Source organism: Solanum lycopersicum, chromosome 2, assembly GCF_036512215.1.
Source record: "Solanum lycopersicum chromosome 2, SLM_r2.1".
NCBI classification, from domain to species: Eukaryota; Viridiplantae; Streptophyta; class Magnoliopsida; order Solanales; family Solanaceae; genus Solanum; species Solanum lycopersicum.
Window position 1 is genome coordinate 56,632,533 of NC_090801.1, and position 19,312 is coordinate 56,651,844.

General features: G+C 33.8%; 2 protein-coding genes and 1 long non-coding RNA gene across 18 annotated transcripts; 2 read left to right on the top strand and 1 right to left on the bottom strand.

The window, feature by feature from the left end:
* Positions 1-900: 900 nt before the first annotated feature.
* On the top strand, positions 901-2,163 carry LOC101259810 (F-box protein At2g26160-like). Its single transcript, XM_004233820.3, has one exon. It carries the CDS (start codon positions 901-903, stop codon positions 2,161-2,163), a length of 1,263 nt encoding a protein of 420 aa, XP_004233868.1.
* Positions 2,164-4,011: 1,848 nt separating this feature from the next.
* LOC104645887 (uncharacterized) lies at positions 4,012-17,324 on the top strand. Of its 16 annotated transcripts, none has more exons than XR_011215033.1 (15): positions 4,012-4,140; positions 4,269-4,650; positions 4,791-4,922; positions 5,131-5,292; positions 8,333-9,496; positions 12,295-12,384; positions 12,459-12,510; positions 13,886-13,981; positions 14,555-14,617; positions 15,217-15,281; positions 15,553-15,626; positions 15,705-15,780; positions 16,337-16,498; positions 16,782-16,912; positions 17,002-17,324. It is a non-coding gene; the product is annotated as an uncharacterized lncRNA (long non-coding RNA). The 16 variants fall into 16 exon arrangements; XR_011215036.1 differs by having other exon boundaries at positions 16,859-16,912; XR_011215037.1 differs by lacking the exon at positions 14,555-14,617 and having other exon boundaries at positions 4,269-4,405; positions 8,333-8,376; positions 9,415-9,496; positions 16,337-16,707.
* Positions 9,944-11,676, bottom strand: LOC104645886 (F-box protein At1g52495-like). Its single transcript, XM_010318616.4, has 2 exons — positions 10,302-11,676; positions 9,944-10,215 (listed from the first exon to the last, which is right to left on the bottom strand). Exons 1-2 carry the CDS (start codon positions 11,393-11,395, stop codon positions 10,200-10,202), a joined length of 1,110 nt encoding a protein of 369 aa, XP_010316918.2. The 5' UTR covers positions 11,396-11,676; the 3' UTR covers positions 9,944-10,199.
* Positions 17,325-19,312: the final 1,988 nt, after the last annotated feature.

A 19,312-nucleotide genomic window follows, 5' to 3' on the forward strand; every position in this document is an offset into this window, starting at 1 on the left:
AAAAATCTTATAATGACAATTGTACGAGCATTGTGTGTTTTTAGTTTTAAGGAGCATTATATGGTAATCTATCTTTCACTAGAAATTTATTCATTAATCATCCAGATCAAACTTCAACAATTTCAGAGACCTCCCTCTACTATATTTGCTCTATTATATTTTTCTTTTTTCTGTGGTTTATGATATTATGTATACTTTTCTTATTTTTATTTTCTTGTAACCTTTTATTAAATCAATTTAATAAATACAAATTACTTAAAATTTGACATTTTTATCCTTCTATATATTAATTTCTTCATTTTAACAAATGTTATACAAAAAAATAACTCATTTAACAAATATTTTATAAACTAAAATGACCTTACATGCATATTTACCTACTCACAAATCAAAATAATATTTTAATACGTTTTGCATATAATTATAAAATTTAATTAATTTTTTTAAGGTCATGTTAGGTCCAAATTACGGAAAAAAAACATATGAAATACTCCATCATAATTAATTTATAATTTTGCTTACAAATTAACAAAGAAAAACATTTAGAAGAACAATAACGGATGTGGTTTGTTTTCAACAGTAACACTTGTGAAATAGAATTTGGTGATGAGCGAGAATATGGTCAAGTCCCATCTAATTTCTATATTGTTGCTACAATAAAACGACTTTTCAGCTAATATATTGTTTTAATATAGATATAAAACAAATAGGAGTATATACGTTCCATGAAATAGTTGTTCGAATGAGGTAAGGAAAAGGAAAAGAAAACCTATGTAAACTAGAAATCAGAAACATGACTTGTATAAAAGCAACAAATGAGTAGAAATTAAATATTGTGATTTGTGAGTAAGTAGTATTAGTGATCATATACAACTCTTGCTCTAATTATTGATATATGAGATGGCATCCATGTGGTCAGAGGTTCCAGAGGATCTGTTGAGGTTAATAGCTAATCGGCTTGATACATTGACTGATCAAGTAAGGTTTGCATGTGTTTGTACTTCATGGAAGTCTATATTGCTTAGTATTCGTCCCTCACATTCGTGGTGTCTACTATACCGTTTTGAGGAGGAGCCAAGTGAATTAGGTGAAAAGTTTCTTTTTTTACCTGAAAGAAAGATTCACCACCTTGAGTTTATCCCAGAGGTCCTTGGCAGGAGCAAGTTTCGAGGATGTTCCTTCAGTTGGTTAGTTTGTACTGATGATTACTCTCCTAAAATCTCTCTATATAACCCATTCACCAAGGTTCTAATCGCCCTTCCACCGCGGTACAACTTTCCTGATGTGATAAGATACTGTCCCCCGGAAAGGTCTCATCCAGTATATGAGATTGAAATCTATGATGTCGATGATGACGACACAGAAATTGACTTTGTAGCCACAAGTTCTGTGCACATACACTTGATACACAAATTTGTCCTATCTTCATCTCCTAGTAAACCTAATTGTATGGTTGTTGCCATCTATGGTACTATGGATTATAATTTGGCCTACTGCAAAATTGGAGATGAAAAGTGGACATCCATTGCCAAAGGTAGGATGAGATATGATGATATTATTTTTCGTGACAAAAACTTATTGTATGCTGTAACAATCACAAGTCATGTGCACGTCTTTGATTTGTCGTCTAATTCTCCAAAATTGGTCGATACTATACAACCACCACCTCCTCAACCATTACCACCACCACCACCAGAAGAACTAGGGCAACCAGAACCGGGAAGACGAAGCTACTTGGTCAACACTTCAATTGGACTGCTCCTGGTTCAACGACATTGGCTCTGGACAGGGTCTCTATATGAAGGAAATCAGTGTGAAAAAACAAAAATTTTCAACTTATACATGTATGAGCCTAGCAGTCGAAGTTGGCGTAGGGTGGAAAACATGGATGAAAATGTGCTGTTTTTGGGACTAAATACAGGAGTTTCAATACCTTCTTCTCGTGTTGGTGGATATAAAGGGAATCATATTTATTTTACAGATACTTTATTCGTTTTCAGTTTGAGAACTGCTCGACATGGCCCATATGAAATTGGTGTTTATGATTTGGATAGTAAAAGTGCACAGTGCTTGCAACGCTATGATACTAAAAAATACTGGATACGGCCAACACCAATTTGGTACATACACAGCCCTGAAGATTTCTTTGAGCGCGATTTGTGAAAAACAATTAATTACTCTGTTTCTTTATGTCTTTAGCATTACTCTGTTTCTTTATGTCTTTAGTATTACTCTGTTTATGTATAGTTTTTTTTTCTTAATGCGTAGAAACCAATTTGTGTTCAAATATTTCTCGCACACCTAGTAACACCTCTCATCGATGCTAACACAAATTGATTTCTGCATATTAAGAAAAATAACTATACATAAACAGAGTAATGCTAAAGACATAAAGAAACAGAGTAATTAATTGTTTTTAATCTTTAGCATTACTCTGTTTATGTATATTTATTTTTCTTAATGCGCAGAAACCAATTTCTGTTCAAATATTTCTGACACACCCAGTAACACAATATATTAGCAAGAACTTCAACCATAAAATCAAATAGAAAACCACCATCACCAAAATTCATAGTTGATCATAGTAGCCTCGTACTTGGTCTTGAGTTGGCCTGACTTTCTTAAACACCGACATTAGGGCCTAAAGCCAAATTATAGAGAGGGGCTCCAAAAAAAAAATTCCGCATACTTTTATTTAAAACATACTTTTCTAACTTTTATATATTTGAATTCATTAATTATTGTTTTATAACCTATTTGTTTAAGTAATTCTCTTTCAATTGATAATATAACTAATCTATTCAATCTCTCTTTGAGACATTGTTCATCTTAAAATAAAATTTTATCAATTTTAATTTTGAAAAACTTCTTTCGACTGAGTCAACGATTATAAATTTTTTTTAGCATTATTCTATAAGGAATGCATGCATTAGGAAAAGAATAAGGTCTTTTTAATTGATTGAGTACTTCCATTAGATCATTATTTCTATTTATATTGAAAGTGTGAGTTTCATACCTAAACTATCATTTTTTAGTTTGAGAAACAGACTTCAGTGGTGTGTGTAGTGTACTCTCTCTTTTATATAAAAAAAACTTTGACACATGAAATTTCACATAAATAATAGTTAAATAATAAAAAATTAATATTAATTGAAAATTAAAGATTATTATCCATAAAAAAATTAAATTATTTTTTTATCTCACTGCACCACCTCCTCCATGTACCACCCCTCCTCCCGCGACAACGTCATCCTTTAAAAAAAAATCATCTATAAAATATTTGTAAAAATTTCACATTTCATTCTCTCCCTCTTCCCCGATAGAATTGATATTATTTTATTTAAAAAAATCTACCCCATCCTATTTAATTTTTCGCTCCTAAACCTATGCTCGAAATTTCTCAAATACACTTATACTATACTAAGGTCCGATTACCACTCGGAACTTATTTTATTAATAATTTTCTACTCCTTTTTGACCTACGTGACACTATCTTGTGGCTCAACGCTGGTTGACTTTTTTTTTTCAAGCTAGTGCCACGTAGGCCGAAAAGGGGTAGAAAATTATTTATAAAATAAGTTCAGGGTGGTAATAGGACCTTAGTATAAGTGTGTCTCTAGGATTTCGGATATAGATTGAGGGGGTACTTGTGCATTTTTTTTATTTATTTTTTTTATATATATTTTTCTTATTTTGTGTTAGATATGCACATACATATATTTTTAGGGAAAAAAATTCTACTAGTGTACCGAATATAACATAAATAACTAAAATATATAAAAAGTCTTGTGGCGGTAAGTAAAAAATATTTTCGATATGTATATATAAATACTGAAAAAAAATTGAAAGCAGAGAATTAAGTGGGATAGATTAGAATTATATTTTTAAGAAAATAAAATAATATCTAAATAAATATTTGATGAGGGGGAAGGAGATGAAGTAAAAAATGAAAAACTTTTATAAAAGAAATTTAAGCAAAATAAAAATCTTTAAAAAATGGTATGAGGTAAGAAAATTAATTTTTTTAATAATAATTTTTTAATTTTCAATTTTAGTTAATACTGCGAAGCTTATCACCTTCATTGCTTCGCGGTTTGAAGCAGGTGAGATCCACATTAACGCATTTACAAATTCTATTAGGTAATTCAATCTGTTGGATGATCCGCTGTTGCAAAGTATTGCATTTTCTATTTTCCGTTGATATTCAAATTGCATTTAAAATGGCAAAAGTTATTGTAATTTCTGATCCATGTTCTCTTCTCCAACAGTCGATGTTACAGCTCGCAAATTTCTGCGCGAGTTCGTCAACGCGAGTAGTAGTACAAGCAGTTTGAAATCGAAATCTCTGCTCGATCGCATAGGGCTGTGCTATGAATTCGAAAATCGAATCTCACGCACTGATGAAGTTAATATAGTATCTCTTCTCTATTTCTTATTCGAATTGGTATATTTTATATCTGTTTATGCATTTTTAGTCTGAAATGCGAAGTACAACTATATTTATCTGATAAACTTGTAAAATTGTTCATGTAAACTGATAAATGGTTAACGTAGCTTAAAGTACACGAGGAAACTTCAATCTCTGCGATTTTCATCATGCTGTGAACAATTTGCCTGATTTCAACAATTCTAGAGCTCTATGTTGTAGCGGTAACTCTTGTGTGCTTTTTATAGGTTAATTGGATCTATGATGTAAATGCATTCAAGTTTCTGTGCTGCTACATGCACACACTTAATTCGATTTGATGGATCTTGTTATAATTAGTGTGGGCACCGTTTGTCGCTTGCAGATTTGAAACTTTGCAGTATCCTCAATGAAAATTACTTTTGTACTCATGGGGAGGTCATAGTGAAGATACTACGAAAAAAGTTCCTGCATATTTGGAACCTTGGCCTCTGCTACCAAAAATCAGGCTCTCATGGTGAGGACATCTACTCTCTGCATTCCTATCATTATCAACTCTACTTTTGTTCTTGGTATTTGGAGTGACGATTAGGTGTCTTAATTGTTCAGTTTAACTACTAGATTTACAAGTATAATGAACAAATGTGATGTTTCGCCTGTGGCCAGAAAATGAATCTTTTAAGCTGAAAGCTTTTTGTTGAGAGAACTTGTGGTTTTGCTGACAGGATGCAGCAGATAACTGTAGTCAGTTGAGTTTGTCTTCTTGGAGAAAAATTAAAGTCATCTTGCTGATATTCCTGAAAGTGTCATCAAATTCTTGTTGGAAAAACAATTCCTGAAGCAGATTGGTGATCTCGAGAACTGTTCGTTGCAAAACTACGTTCCAGGTTATGTATACTCCTTAATCCTTCCCTGATAGGGATCTTTAAGATGTATCTTTCAAGACCTATTTGTTCAATGTGATTTTCATTTTATGATTTTGTTCATATTGATCTTGTTGAGGTGTAAATATAACAAATTATCTAATTGAGTAAGGGCTATCTTTGTTGGTTCTATATTACAGATTCTTAGAATCGAATCTGTTACCTAAGTTACCATACAGATTAATTTGTTCTCAAACGCTTTCAGTGGGTAGGAAGTGAACTTCCAAAAAGACTTCAGAAATGCCAATTCTATTCTTCCGAGTTGTAGGTTATAACATCTACAATTATAAGACACAAAGTGAGTCTCTGAAAAGCTTTCCTTTTTCATGTCTGCTTCTTCTCATCATTTCTTTTGTCTTTGGATCCTTGTTAATGAAGTGCTAAAGCAGCTGAAACTTAGTACTTTCGTGAGTATTCAAAGAGGTTAAAGTTGCCCTTGATGGATTATAAAGGTCAAATATCCTCCACTGATTTCATAAAATTTGAGTTAAATTGGGTACCAATCTTTTAAAAGTTTTCATCACTGGGTAGAAGAAGCAAATAACGTATATATACGTTGTATCACTCCAAAATGAGGCAACTTTCTTACAAGTAGCCATAACACAAAGTATCGAATTTAAATTATAACAACCACAATGTCAACCTCCAAACAAGCTCAACTCCTTGTGCATATAAACATTTGACTTGCTAAAATCAAATTTTCTATCTTGCACATAAATTTGGCTTGTGTTCTAAAATACAGAATCGAATAGCACAACAATTTTTTCTTGTTTCGTCACCTTGTTAAGGCGTGCAGTAAAATTCTCTTACTAATAATACCAAATAGATTGAAAAAGTGTACTAAGCAAAAATGTCAATAGTACGTAACAATGAAAAATCACATAATTTATAATCCAACACAAGACATTATAGTATACATTCTGTCAAAACCCACAGGTCTCTGTTGAGTCCCCTGTTCTGTCACAAAAGACAAATACATGCTCTGATTTTGGCAACCCTAAAACCCTTCTTCTTTGTCAAGATTGTTACTGTGATTTCGCAAAAAACCCTTTTTCCTGCTTCTGAGATGCCTTCTAAAGGCAAAGGAAATGGGAAGAAGAAAGGTAAAGGTAAAGGAAAAGGAGCTTCAAAAGAAACAAAATGCAGAGCTGCAGCAGAACCAGAACCAACTTCTCACTTCTATTTCCCAAGAGAAATCATCTCTAACATCCTTTCCTGTCTCCCTGTCAAAACAGGTGCGTAAGCAAGCAATGGCGAAATCTCATTTCTAAGCCCAACTTCATTTCCTCCCATTTCCGTCACTCTTCTTCTTTGCAGCACTCCGGTTCATCTATTCTTATAGGCAAGAGTCTAATCATCGTTTAGTCTTGTTGGGTTTTAGCAAGTGTGAATGGGAAAAGAAAAGAGAATGTGAAAAGTGAGGAACTACTTTGGGGAAAATGAAAAGTCATTTTTTGCAAATGAAAAGTCATTTCTCTCATATCGGCAAAAGAAATGGAAATTGTTGTCCTTATAGAAGGAAACACTTCCATTACTTCTTAAAAGAGATAAGAAGAAGATGCCCCTCGCGCCGTCATTGCTCGGCTCGGATTTGGATTTGGATTTGACAAATGATTGATTGATAAATTTTTTGGATAAAATTTATTTAATCAGTTTTTGTTGAATCAAATAAATCCTGTTAATATTATCTCTTATAAATTTGCGGATAACGGTAACATTCCGAAAAGTTGTTATTTTTCCGAAAAGTCGTTACTTTCCCAAAAGTAGTTATTTTTCCTAACAGACACATTTTTCGAAAAGTTGTTATTTTTTCCAAAAGACACAACTTTCTGGATAAAATGGGTCTGAACAGATTTTACTGAACAGACATGTTCCTTGCTGAAAATGGCTATAAAAGGAAGTCAATTTTTGATTTTTAAGAACACTGAAAATTTTTCTTTCTCTGCATATTTTTTCTCTCAAAATAAAATCAAAGTGTCGATCGATTGAGTCTGTGTGACTTGTTCCTGTTCTTGTTGGGTATGTAGCAAGAATTGATGGGAAATAGAGGAAAAGAGAGGAATTTGAAAAGTTTAGAACTTGAAAGGTTGGGAACTTGAAAAGTCCTCTAATGCTTTAATAAAAAAGGCAATAGTCCCTCATCGGTAATGGAAATGAAAATAGGAGAGTTTAAATAAATAAACACTCCTATTAATTATTAAAAGGGTTGGAAATAGGGACCCCTCGCACCGTCGTCGCTCGCTTCGGCTTTGGCTTTGGCAAATCGATCGAGAGATAATTTTTTGGACAAATTTATTTTAATTATTTATTTGATTAATTAAATGGCCAAAAATTATTTTCAATTAATCAGTTGATAACAAAAATTAACCAACCGAAATGTTTTCAACTTTTTAGTTAACCCGACCCGACTCAGGTCCGCACGCGTGACCCGTTTTAAATTCCGTTATATTTAAAAATTTCCGCCACTGTTCTGAAAGGTTGCAACTTTCAGGAACAGTCAATACCATTTGAAAGTTTGCAACCTTTCATTAATGGTTGTGTCAATTCTGAAAGGGTTGCAACCTTTCAGAATATATTATTCTTGCCTATAAATACCATTCAGTTTTTAGAATATTTACTAACGAATTTTCTGATCTTCCTACTTCTTAAAAAACACATTTTTCTTCGTGTACTTTCCTGCTGTGGATTGATTCGCTGACAGTAGAGTTTTTGGTATCTATACTCTACTGATTAAGATCATTTTACCCTGGGAGGTTATATTCCAAATCAAACCTCGGATACTAGAGGGGAATAATTTCCTTAAGGGGACACTGTAAATTCAGTGGACTTGATTTTCTTCCTAAATTATCAAAAAGAGTATTCAAGATTCTGGTAAGTTTTACAGATTAAATTATTTTTACAAATAAATTTCTGTTCATCTTATTTACTGGTTCTAAAAATCTCAGTTACTTCGTGTTTCTGAATGATTTATCACAACCAGTAATTTCTGATTTTCTTAACACAGATTGGCAACAGTTCTTCAGTTCGTCGAAGTTAAAGAAGTTTGAGGTACCGCTATTTCTTTAATAGGTTTAATCCGTTTTATCTTGGGAGAAATTAATCCATAACCTTGGGTACAGTGAGGGGATTAAATTTCTTAAGGACACACAGTAATTTCTGTGGACTCGGATTAATTCTTGTATTTTTAATTTTTTCTGCTTCATCTTGTTTCTGTTTCTGTTCATTAACTTCATAAATACAAGTTATTGTAAGAATAACAAGTCTCACTATACAACCCGCCAGAATCAGTTGTCCATGTGGACAGCCCGTTCCCCTGTTTCTTCCCCAATATGTACATTGTGGGTCCTTGCCATGGCTTTATCTGCCTTTTTAGTCCACCATGGGTTGAACTGATTACCCTTTGGAATCCGGCGATGAGGAAGTATAAGATGGTGGAGCTCACTGATAGCTTGCCTCGTCCGGAACTGCACTTTTTGGCGTCTATTGGAATGGGTTTTGATTACCAACATAACGAATTATTGATCTTGAGAATCTTTTGTGTGGGCATAATGTTTGCAGTCCCGAACCACATTTGAGGTTTATTCGAGTGAGAGTGGGAAATGGAAGAAGCTGAAAAATGAGATGTTTTTTCATATTGTTGAGTTAACTTGCAATGTGATTGTTAAAAGATGGCGTATTGGTTGGTTTGTATGCCTGGTAAGTTCGGATCACGTGCTGTGTTAGTGCGATTTGATGTGGGGAAACTAGTGTTTGAGAAGTTACCTTCGATAGGAAGGCGTAAGAAGCATCAATATCTTGTGGAATTGCAGGGTTCTCTTTGTATGTAAGACTGGGATCATAAAGATGATTGTCATATGGATGGATGTTTGGGTAATGGATGATGTTGATGGTTGGAGTAAGAAATACAGCGTTGGACCATTAATCGGATTTTTTGACCGAATCTTGGGTTGTTTGAGGAATGGTGACATTGTAGCTAAGAATGAAATGGAGTGATATCCTTGTGTGAACCCATATCTAATTCAGTCAAGGAAAATTTCAGCATTGATAATAGCAATGATGAATCATATGTGATTGTTGATTATACAGAGAGCCTATTTCTGCTAGGAGGGATGCTACCTGTTAAGAAGCAAGCTGCTCAAGATAAATTGGCGCGCAAAAGAGTCACAAGGTTTGATATCAATTTATCATTATACTCCAGTTTATGTGACTACATATACATATATATACTTGCTACGTGTAGGTTCTCAGCTCCCACTTTTAGATGTTGTCATTGCTTCAGAAGTTAACATGTGTATCCTAGGTATAATACTTACTATAATACTTCCATAATAGCATTAGTGCAAAGGTCCCCAGCAAATGTACTTGTGGTTGTAACAAACTTATCTGTGAACTAGTCGAGATACATACTGGCTTAGCCAATAGCACTATTTAAGAAAACATTGGTCCAATTCTATTGATCTTGTGGAAGAGTCTTTGAGATTTAATAAAAAGGATGAACACATACTCAGAACTGTATTCCCCTAGTCTTGGCGCTTTTAAGCTGAACTTTGAATCAATGATGATACATGTGGAATAATAACAGAAGAATAGATGGAACTTTTGACATATATGGACATTTGTTCATTTCAATTATTTCTTTTGATCATTTGTCATTCATGAAAACAGAAGGTAATGAAACTGAATCAAACACAAAAAAGTATAAATCGTTACAAACGATATGAAAACTACACAATCAAAGATTGTCACTACAACCAAATCAAAATTGCACAAAAAGTATAATCTGTGACAAACAATATCAAATAGTCCTTACAAACTCTTAGAAGGTCACAACAGAACTCTGTCAAAATCCAAATGTGAGGTAATTCTGTTGATTAGTTAACATAATCCCTGTCATTTAACAAAAACAAAATAAGTTTAGTTCAATTTTTTCAACGAATTGAAAATCACATGTAATTTTAGTAAATTATTATTACCTTATGTCAGCATGGCTCCACCTCTTCTCCTCAACAGTAGACATTCCCTCTACAATTAAAGTACTCCTTTGTATTTCTAAGATTTCAAAACAGCCATTCATTCCTAGTTCTCTTCGTCTGTCTCCAATCTGAATTTTGCATTGGGCTAACCCCATATGAACACCTCTCGAAACAATTAGTAGAATTCTATCGTCGTATTCGACGATGATATGCCCTTTCACAGACATCCCTAATATACGGTCTATTTCTAAGGGGGGTGAGACTGTCCATAACATGATCCATTGTTCATTGTGATCGAAACCACATACTTCAATTTTTGATGTTGGTTTGTCATCCCACACAAGCATTCCTAGCATGTGATGGCTGTACAAATTGACGAGCATCTTATGGTAATTTTTACCACGATCTTCTTTGAAGATGATTGGATAGGATGTCATTTTGAAGGTACCACCGTCAAATTTCAGCACAATCTCCCTTTCCCTATTCTTCTCATGCTGAATCCCTATCCAGTAGGGCTGTCCACTATAAATGATACCACAAGAATCCTGGTTCTCTAACTCAAACTGAAGATCAACCTTTTTACTGATCCATTTAGAATGTAGGCTGTTGGTAGGAAGTATTTCAACTTTTTTATGACTTGAGAGAATAATCCTAACTATAACAATGTTAGTTCCTGTATGTGCCATGGCTACTGAAGCCAAGTGTTTATGTCTTTTGGAATTTGTACTTAACTGTACAAACTTAAAACTGCTTTCAAAAGGATTCCAAAGCGTGATAACGTCGCCCCAATTGGGGCGACAAAGGCATACAATGCCATCCAATGAACCGACTATCTTCATTTCATAGAGATAGCTTGGAAACGGATTCGTAAGAGGTAAAACAAGTTCCCTGGAACTGTCCAGCAAGGAAAATACAGGATGAATCACATCCTTTTTTTGAATGAGTGTGTAGACATTATAATCTTTAACAGAATCAATCACATCTTTCCAGAAGAAACTTACGCAACGAAATCTGCATTGGCTTTTATATGGAAGCTTGCGGATGATTTCTCTTGTTACGTCATTAGGCACTTCCATGTTTGATTTCTTCTTCATGAAAAACTGGAAGGGTTGAATTTGATTTCTTGGTGAAAGGATGAAGGTAGAGTTTAGAATGTGAGTCTTGAAACAGAATGTTATGATAAGAGAGATTATATAGGTGAAAGGAATTTAGAAAGTGAGCTGTTGGAGCAGTTCAGACTGATTTGAATTAAAGATACGTTGAGAAGAAGTTTTAACAAATACTTATACTAAATAAAATATTAATAAAATTAAATTATATATTTTTACAATATAAAAATTATATAGGGTTAGGGTTAGGTAAATTAAATATTTGTAGGCGGTGGATGGTTTCGTAAAAGATAAAGAAAAGTAGAGAGAAGAACCTGACTGAGTAGAGAGAAGGGACTTGAGGCTTTAATGGAAGTGAATGTGGGTCTTCCTTCTGTCGATGCCGTTGTTGCAGTTCTTGATTTTGCATACACTCTTCTTTCTCCCCTGTTCTTGATTATTCCAAATTCTTTTAAAAATTCTATCTTGATACTTGGATTTTTGGTGTTGGGTGTTGCAGTTCTTGATTTTGCTCAGTAGTCTTCTTTCTCCCCTGTTTCCAAAAAGTGTTGTTATATACGTGAATTTCTGTTAAAAATTCTATCTTTGATTCTTGAATGTGTTCTTTTCTTGTTCCCGATATGGGATTTTAGGAATGCATTATATTATTATTATTATATGTGGATGTAGAAGATGTAGCTTCTCGTTTGGTAGAAATAAGGGCACGAAGAGTATAAGCTAATTTTGGACATGGAACTTTGATAAACCACCTGTGCACGTGTATACAGTTATTTAAATACCTTACCTTTATCTTCTTTTATTTTTTACTTTCTGTGCATTTCATAAGGATCTTACTGTCCGGCAAGTAATAGTATGAATCGGTCATTAACTTTATTCTCCTGCAGGTTATTTCCTTTATTTTTTGTTGACAGTTGTTGCTGCATGTAAGGGTTGGATTTTCTGGCGCACTCCTGTGGCTTTGTTGTAATGGGTAGGTATGTGCAAACCCACCCTGTTCTTTTTCAACTGAGGCTATTTTAACTAGGACTAATGAAGAACTATTTTGCAGCTTTCACCAGAATTCTTTTCCTTGCTGCATTTCTTCTTCTCCTTTCTTTCTGGTAAGTTCGCCTTCTGTTTTCTGTATCCTTGAACGTGTGAAAGTTATTGCTCTGAATTTAACTATTTGCAAACTAATTAATGAGGGGAACTTTCAGTATGGTGAACTTCCCATTTTTTCTCCAGAGTCATCTTCATTCCAGAAAATAGCAGTACCTGTTAATTTAATCAGTAAGCTGCCAAAAATCAGCAGTTTGCAAGACACTGCTACTGAGCTTTAGAATGTGGTTGACCAAATAATGATCCTCTTTTGGTGAATAGCAGTTATTTGCTAAGTTGCGCAGACTCTTCACTTCCAATGCCCCACCCGTGTCGGATTTCCCAAAAATCCACTACTTTTGGAGAAACCGACATGTACCCGTTGTCATTTTTGAAGTGTCTTAGCAACATAAGTTATTTGATCCTAGTGCTATTCAAAGACTATAGATTCTTCTGCTCTACACCAAAAGTTGTCACTTGTCATGTATCTCTTTTCTTTTAATATCCGATCAGTAGTGCACCATTCAGTACACTCCTTTATACCTTTGTGGGGTAGAGAAGCTGTTTTTAATAGACTCTCGGCTAAAAAAATGGGAAAAACAGTTTTTACAGAACAGGTTTGAAAAATACAAGAGCAAAAAGATCTACAATGGAACTATCAAAGAAAAGAAAAATATTGACAACAAAATATAAAAGATAAGCGAAGTAAAAGAAACAACAGCAGAGCTAAATTTTAAAGAAAAAGGTAATGATACAACAAGAATTATAGTACTGATAAGTAGAAGAAGGAGAAAATAAGGAACTTCTCCACTTGAATACCAGTTATTTTATTTTCAGTGGAATATATACCCGTGACATGCGCTTAACCCACATATCACGACATCACACACTTTGTGCTAACCTATAAGAACAATGTGTTTTTGTTCTATAATTTAGTATGTGGTGATAAACTATATTAAAATAAACACATCTGATTATCACTTGTTATTAAATTATTTCTGTTTAACTTGTGCTTATGAATTATAGCAAATTTTAGAGTGTGTTTTTTTTATTAAAATATTGTTTTCTAAAATTCTTTCAAAAAATCTGTGCGGCATATGTCTGCTTTGTGGCAAAATCCCTATTCAATTTGTGAATGGCTTTCATGGTTTGTTTGTTGTAGAAGAACATCTACGTAATCCTCATTGTGTATAACTGTTTGAGCTATTATATTCTGTTCCTGCCTGTCAAATTCAATAAAATTGTTAAATGTAGGAGTATTAATTTGCGTACCTATTTGGACTGGTTGTTGTACATCTTGTATAATATTTTGTTGCAGATTTTTAGGCACACGGTAACTCACTGTATTTCTCTTTTTCCATTTCGGTTCTTTAGTCATGCACTTGCTTTTTTGACCAGGTTACCCTGTTAGTTTTTCTGTTAATGTTGGTAGCTGCTGTACTAATATGGATTGGGAGGGGAAGGAACCCTATTGATTCATCTGTTCTGGCTCGGGTATGGACTAAGGCTCTTTGATTACCAATATCTATTTATTTGTTGTTCTTGCATATTCTGTAACCTATCTGATTTAGCAGTTGTTGGTACTTCGCATAGATTACTTTCAGCCTCACATATTCATTTTTAGCTGCAACCAGATTTTATAACACAATCTATTTGATTGTTGTTTTCACATATTCTTTCTTCAATCCATTTGATTTAGGAGTTGTTTGTTCTCTTTATAGATTACTTTGAGCCTCACATTCATTTTTAGCTGCAGTTAGATTTTAATGCACAAACAAGTATATACCTTCGACTTGGAGCCCTAACTGTTTCTTAGTATTTCCTGAGAGGAGCATCTCGTTGAAAGAGAGGGTGTGTTCCCCTGTGAGTAAGGGTAGTTCTTGTAAAATATTTTTCATGCTTAAATGAATACGTATGGTATTTTTAATTTGCTTACAATACTGGTTTTTGGTGTTTAAATTATTGTTGGGAAAATATAAATTTAGACTGTTTCATGGTGGTTTTTTTCTTTGCCACCTCTCCCCACCTTCCTCTTGATAATTGATGAAGTGCAGTTACATGATCCAGATTTATGTAGATCTTTTTGCCTTAGCAGTTCTTTTGCTGGGAGTGTGGCATTTGCATGTTATGGTTAGTATGTTATACACTGGTATTTTTTATACCGCCTCCTCATCAATGTTCACACGTCACAGAGAATTGTTGTCCTGCCATTTTCAGTAATATAATCTTATCTATTGCTACTATGCACCATAAATCTTTACATGGGCACTTCAGTACTTGTGTAATAACTAACGTCTTTTGATCCACCATTTCTTCACAGAATCAGCTGATATAAAAGATTGAGTTATTTTATTTAACAAGGATAGACTTACAAATGTTCAAGAGTTCTCTCTCCCTCTATGTGTGTGTGTGTCCCCAGAGGTGGGTCAGGGGTGTGGAGAAGTGATTTCAAGGAATAGTTTAAACAATAAGATATTCATGGTTGATAGTTTTAGGCGGTGAAACTGCTGCCTCCCCAGAAAGACCAATATTTCATCAGTAATATCGCAGTCGAATGAATTGATTGTTCAACCAATTATCCATTTCTCGTCGAGCTGTGCAAAATTCTAAGTAACAGTTGTCGTAAAGAATTTGCTGTTTAAACTAGGTCTTTTGTGTTCTAATTATTTTATGTGAAGGTTTCCTATTTCAAAATCTATCTTTCTGACCATAATATCTCTGCTATGCAGGACTGGTATTGTTCTTGAAAATGAGCAAAGTGAGATCTGAAAGGGCTTCATCAGAAATGTGGAAGGTACTAACTCATCTTTCCTCGGTGCATCTCTAGCATTTTCTGTATGTCGATTGGAATTGTTATTTGCAGACTGCAGAAAACTTCTGTGGCATGTCATATCATGTCATACTGAGATCTTTTACAATTCTAGTCTTAAGAATTGAGCTTGAATAAAGTGCACTTTTCTTTCTCTTCTTTTCTTCCTTGTTAAAATTCAGCTCTCATGACACAGATTGTGATAGATTATTTTATTGTGAAGTTTGATTTTTTATTATATGTTTGTCCAATGAAGGTTGCAGGCTTGGCAGTTGTTTCTGTTCTATGTTTCACTTTAAGTGAGCTGTCGCCTTATTCACAGATATACCCGTATGTCTTCTGCTGGTCTCATGAGATGTCTTTTGTTTTGACTGCATAAGTTTCTAAGAGATTATGCTTTTAATGCAGCTTCTTTTCAACTGGCGTGGACAGAAGATAAATGGTGTTTGTACATCTCTTCTCATGGTTTTATATTATTTTATAGGTACCCTTTAAAACTTGTGTTCCTTACTGAAAGCTTGATTTTAAATTCTAGACTTCAGTGGGAACTTCTGCTTTCTGCCTGCTAATTGTTGTTACCAATTGTTGAAGCTATGAGATTCTCCTCAAGCCCAACCCCTTATACCTAGGAGCTACTAACTGTAGTTAATTAGATGAAAAAGGCTGAACATGGTGGAAGGAACCAATTTAATAATCAGAGGTTGCTCTGATGATGTTACATAAGTGCATTAATATCGTAAACATTTTGAGGAGTTGTGAGATGTCTCTCTGGATCCTTTTTACAGAAGTTGGGAGCTATAGAGTAAGGACTTAACATAAGAGCTAGATTGGGACATATTAGATATTTCTTTAGAATTCGGGGCATGACTGAGAGGGGACTCCAGTTAATTTGTTCAACCAAGAATGCAAGTAGCGTGTACGTGTTTTGTTGGGGGGAGCTGATCTTACAATGCAGTTCTTTCCTACAAATTAGAATTTTATTCACAAAAAAAAGGGGGAAAACTTTCTAATACTCTGTACCTGATCAAAATATTTTCCAGGTTCTTCTATACCTTCAGCATTTGTGCTATGGCTGATGAGAGAACTACCACCTCCACTTGCATTTCAGTCAACAGGAGTCGAGTACAATAGCTTTTATAAGTAACAGTTCAGCAACAGTACAGCCTCAGCGATGGACAGCTGCTGCAAGTGTGCAAAATCAGGTTACTTGCCTTCTTTTGACTCTATTGCACACCTTGTTTACTGATTGGTTTCTAGTCATGTGCATCATGATCTTGGCTAGGGAATATGTAGAAAATGCATGTTCTTTCATAAGGGCTATTCACTGATCAAATGAAATGGGAAAAAGTTGAAGACAAAGAACACAAATTATTTATCTCCTCGCACATTACACTAGGGACGGGAAATCATGGTAGGTGAAGCTATGTGTGTGAGAATCATTTTAGCTGTCCATTAAATTTTTCGTAAGATCCACAAACTCGCCAGAATTGCAGCTTAGCAGTTGAAAGACAACTTATACAAACATTGTTTTTTACCTTTCACCGAACATCAAAACCCAAAAGAGAATATGGAAGGAAGTGCAGAATCAATGAAGAACTCAACTTTCTGCACTGGAGGTCTTTCCACTCATTTATTGATTTTCATTATATTACATTCGTTGGATTTACAAACTTGTACCAATGTGTTCTGAGCATTGTGGATGCAGGTCTCAAGGGCGAGCCCCATATGATCATCTGATGGAATTGTACATTGATTGGTGATTTTCAGCTAGAAACGAGGGATTGACAATACTAAAAATGAGACAACTTCTCAGTTGAGTGGTTGGTGTTGTGGTTGAGTGATCGAAGAAAGCTCAACTCAACGGGAAAATAATACCCCATGTATCTAAGCAAGGTGGGTTGCTCAGGGTATACATGCCTGCATAACTTGGATTTCTGTATATATCAAACATTGCAATGAACTTTCCAAATTTTACAGATTCTTTTTTGTTGATATAATGAGGTTTTAGATTTTTCTTGCCTAACAAAACTTTTCGTCTGATTATCTTACATATATCATTGCCTTAAAATGGATGGGAAAAAGGATAAATATATTTTGAATTATCGAAAATGGTATGTTTATACCTTCTTTATAATTTTGGTACATCAATGTCCTTATATCTAAATTTTAGCATGTATATACTCTTCATACTTACGGTGGTACATGTGTCTAAATTTTATCTATTGATTCGAAATTTATTAATTTCTACCAAAAGTTAAAAGATCCACCCGAATTAATTAAAAAACTCACCCAAAAACCCCATATCAATTCACTGTCAAAACCCTAATTTCTTCTCCATCTTCTCTAATCTTTAGTGTAATAGAGAATAAATTCAAATGAAATAGAAATCTTTCAGCAGAAAATAGCAAAACGATATTTGGTAACAAATGCTTTTACTTGGAGTGAAGAAATATCATAGACAACTAAATTTTAGATTTTCGCTAGACAATTGAGCGTCTCTTTTCCTCAAAATTCTGAGTCAACTTTACCAGTTAGAACAGAGGCGCAAACAAGCTTTGATTTTAAAGTGTTGTCATGATATTTTAATTATAATTCCATGAAGACATAAGTTGCATATGCAAATAGGCTCCTTCTTAACATATCCAAGATAGAACTTATTTTTAAGAGTTTTAAATAAGATACCATATTGATGTTACAATTCCATATGTTAGTTAACTACAGTGACACAGTTGGTTAGATTCTGTTTTTAGCTTAAAAGTTCAAGTTAGTTCAATTCAATCACTATATAACTTGTAATCAACTCATTGTACAAGAGGTTTGAAATATACAGACTTCTCTTTCTCTTTCTAATATCTCTCATTCTATTCTTCTTCTTCTTTCATTGTGAGCTGTTTTCTCGAGAAATTCTAAAATAGTGCTTCGAGTTTATTTTGAATTCTTGCAATCGAGTAACACATATATCAAATACATCAAGTTAACCTAATTCGACAAACATATGAGAAGATAATCTAATTCGACAAACATCAGAGAAGAAACTAGGTTTGGGGAGTGAATTGATTTGGTTGATTTTGAGTTCTATTTTTGGGGTGCATGTTGTGTATTTGGGTGGGTTTTTAAAATTAAGTTAGGTGGGTCTTTTTATTTTTGACAAAAAAATTAATTTAGACACATGTACCACTGTTAGTACAAAGGATATATACACGCTAAAATTTGGACGAGGACATTGATATATCAAAAATATAACGAATAATATATGCATATTATTTACGATAGTTGAAATATATCTAAATTTTTTTCCAAAAATGGGATATAATGCAATTTGTGCGCTAGAGAATAATTAGCATTAGTCAGCATTTAAAAGGACAATATTCATATTACCCTACTAAGAACTAATTTATTTCGGAAGAACTAACTAGCCCTGGATTCTAGTGGCATTTCGATCGTCGATTCTTCAACATCGGTCGATTTTACCAACTCTTTTTGAAACATTTTTTTCGTCCCTTGTTTAAATTTCTCTGAGTATTGTAGAATTTTATTTATTTCTTTTTTTTTTTTAATCTCAAGTGACTTACCTATAATTTGGTGTTATGTGATTCTATTTACGATTATAGTCCTTTGATGATGTTGTAATATTACCGTTATTTATTTTTTTTAAGTGCATGAATTGAGTAATTGGTAGAGTAAATTCTGCATTTTGGATAACTCAAAAATTAGTAGTATAAAAATAAACAATTTATTTACAATCAGCATTAGGAAGACCCATAATTTGTCTTTTATTTGCAAGCGTCGAAACGACACGAGCTGAATAGTACAATATGATGTATGTTTTGGGTATATAGCAAGAATTGATGGAAAAGAGAGAGAAAGGGTTGATGGGAAAGAGAGGAATTTGAAAAGTTGAGAATTTGAAGAGTTGGAACTTGAAAAGTCCTCTTATACTTTAATGAAAATGTATTTGTCCCTCATCGTGGTGGAAAGAAAAATAGGAAAGTTTAAATATAGAAACACTCCTATTA

Bases quoted from the DNA above. Each gene is read 5' to 3' on its own strand.
- LOC101259810 (XM_004233820.3), top strand. From the start codon at position 901: ATGGCATCCATGTGGTCAGAGGTTCCAGAGGATCTGTTGAGGTTAATA.
- LOC104645886 (XM_010318616.4), bottom strand. From the start codon at position 11,395: ATGAAGAAGAAATCAAACATGGAAGTGCCTAATGACGTAACAAGAGAA.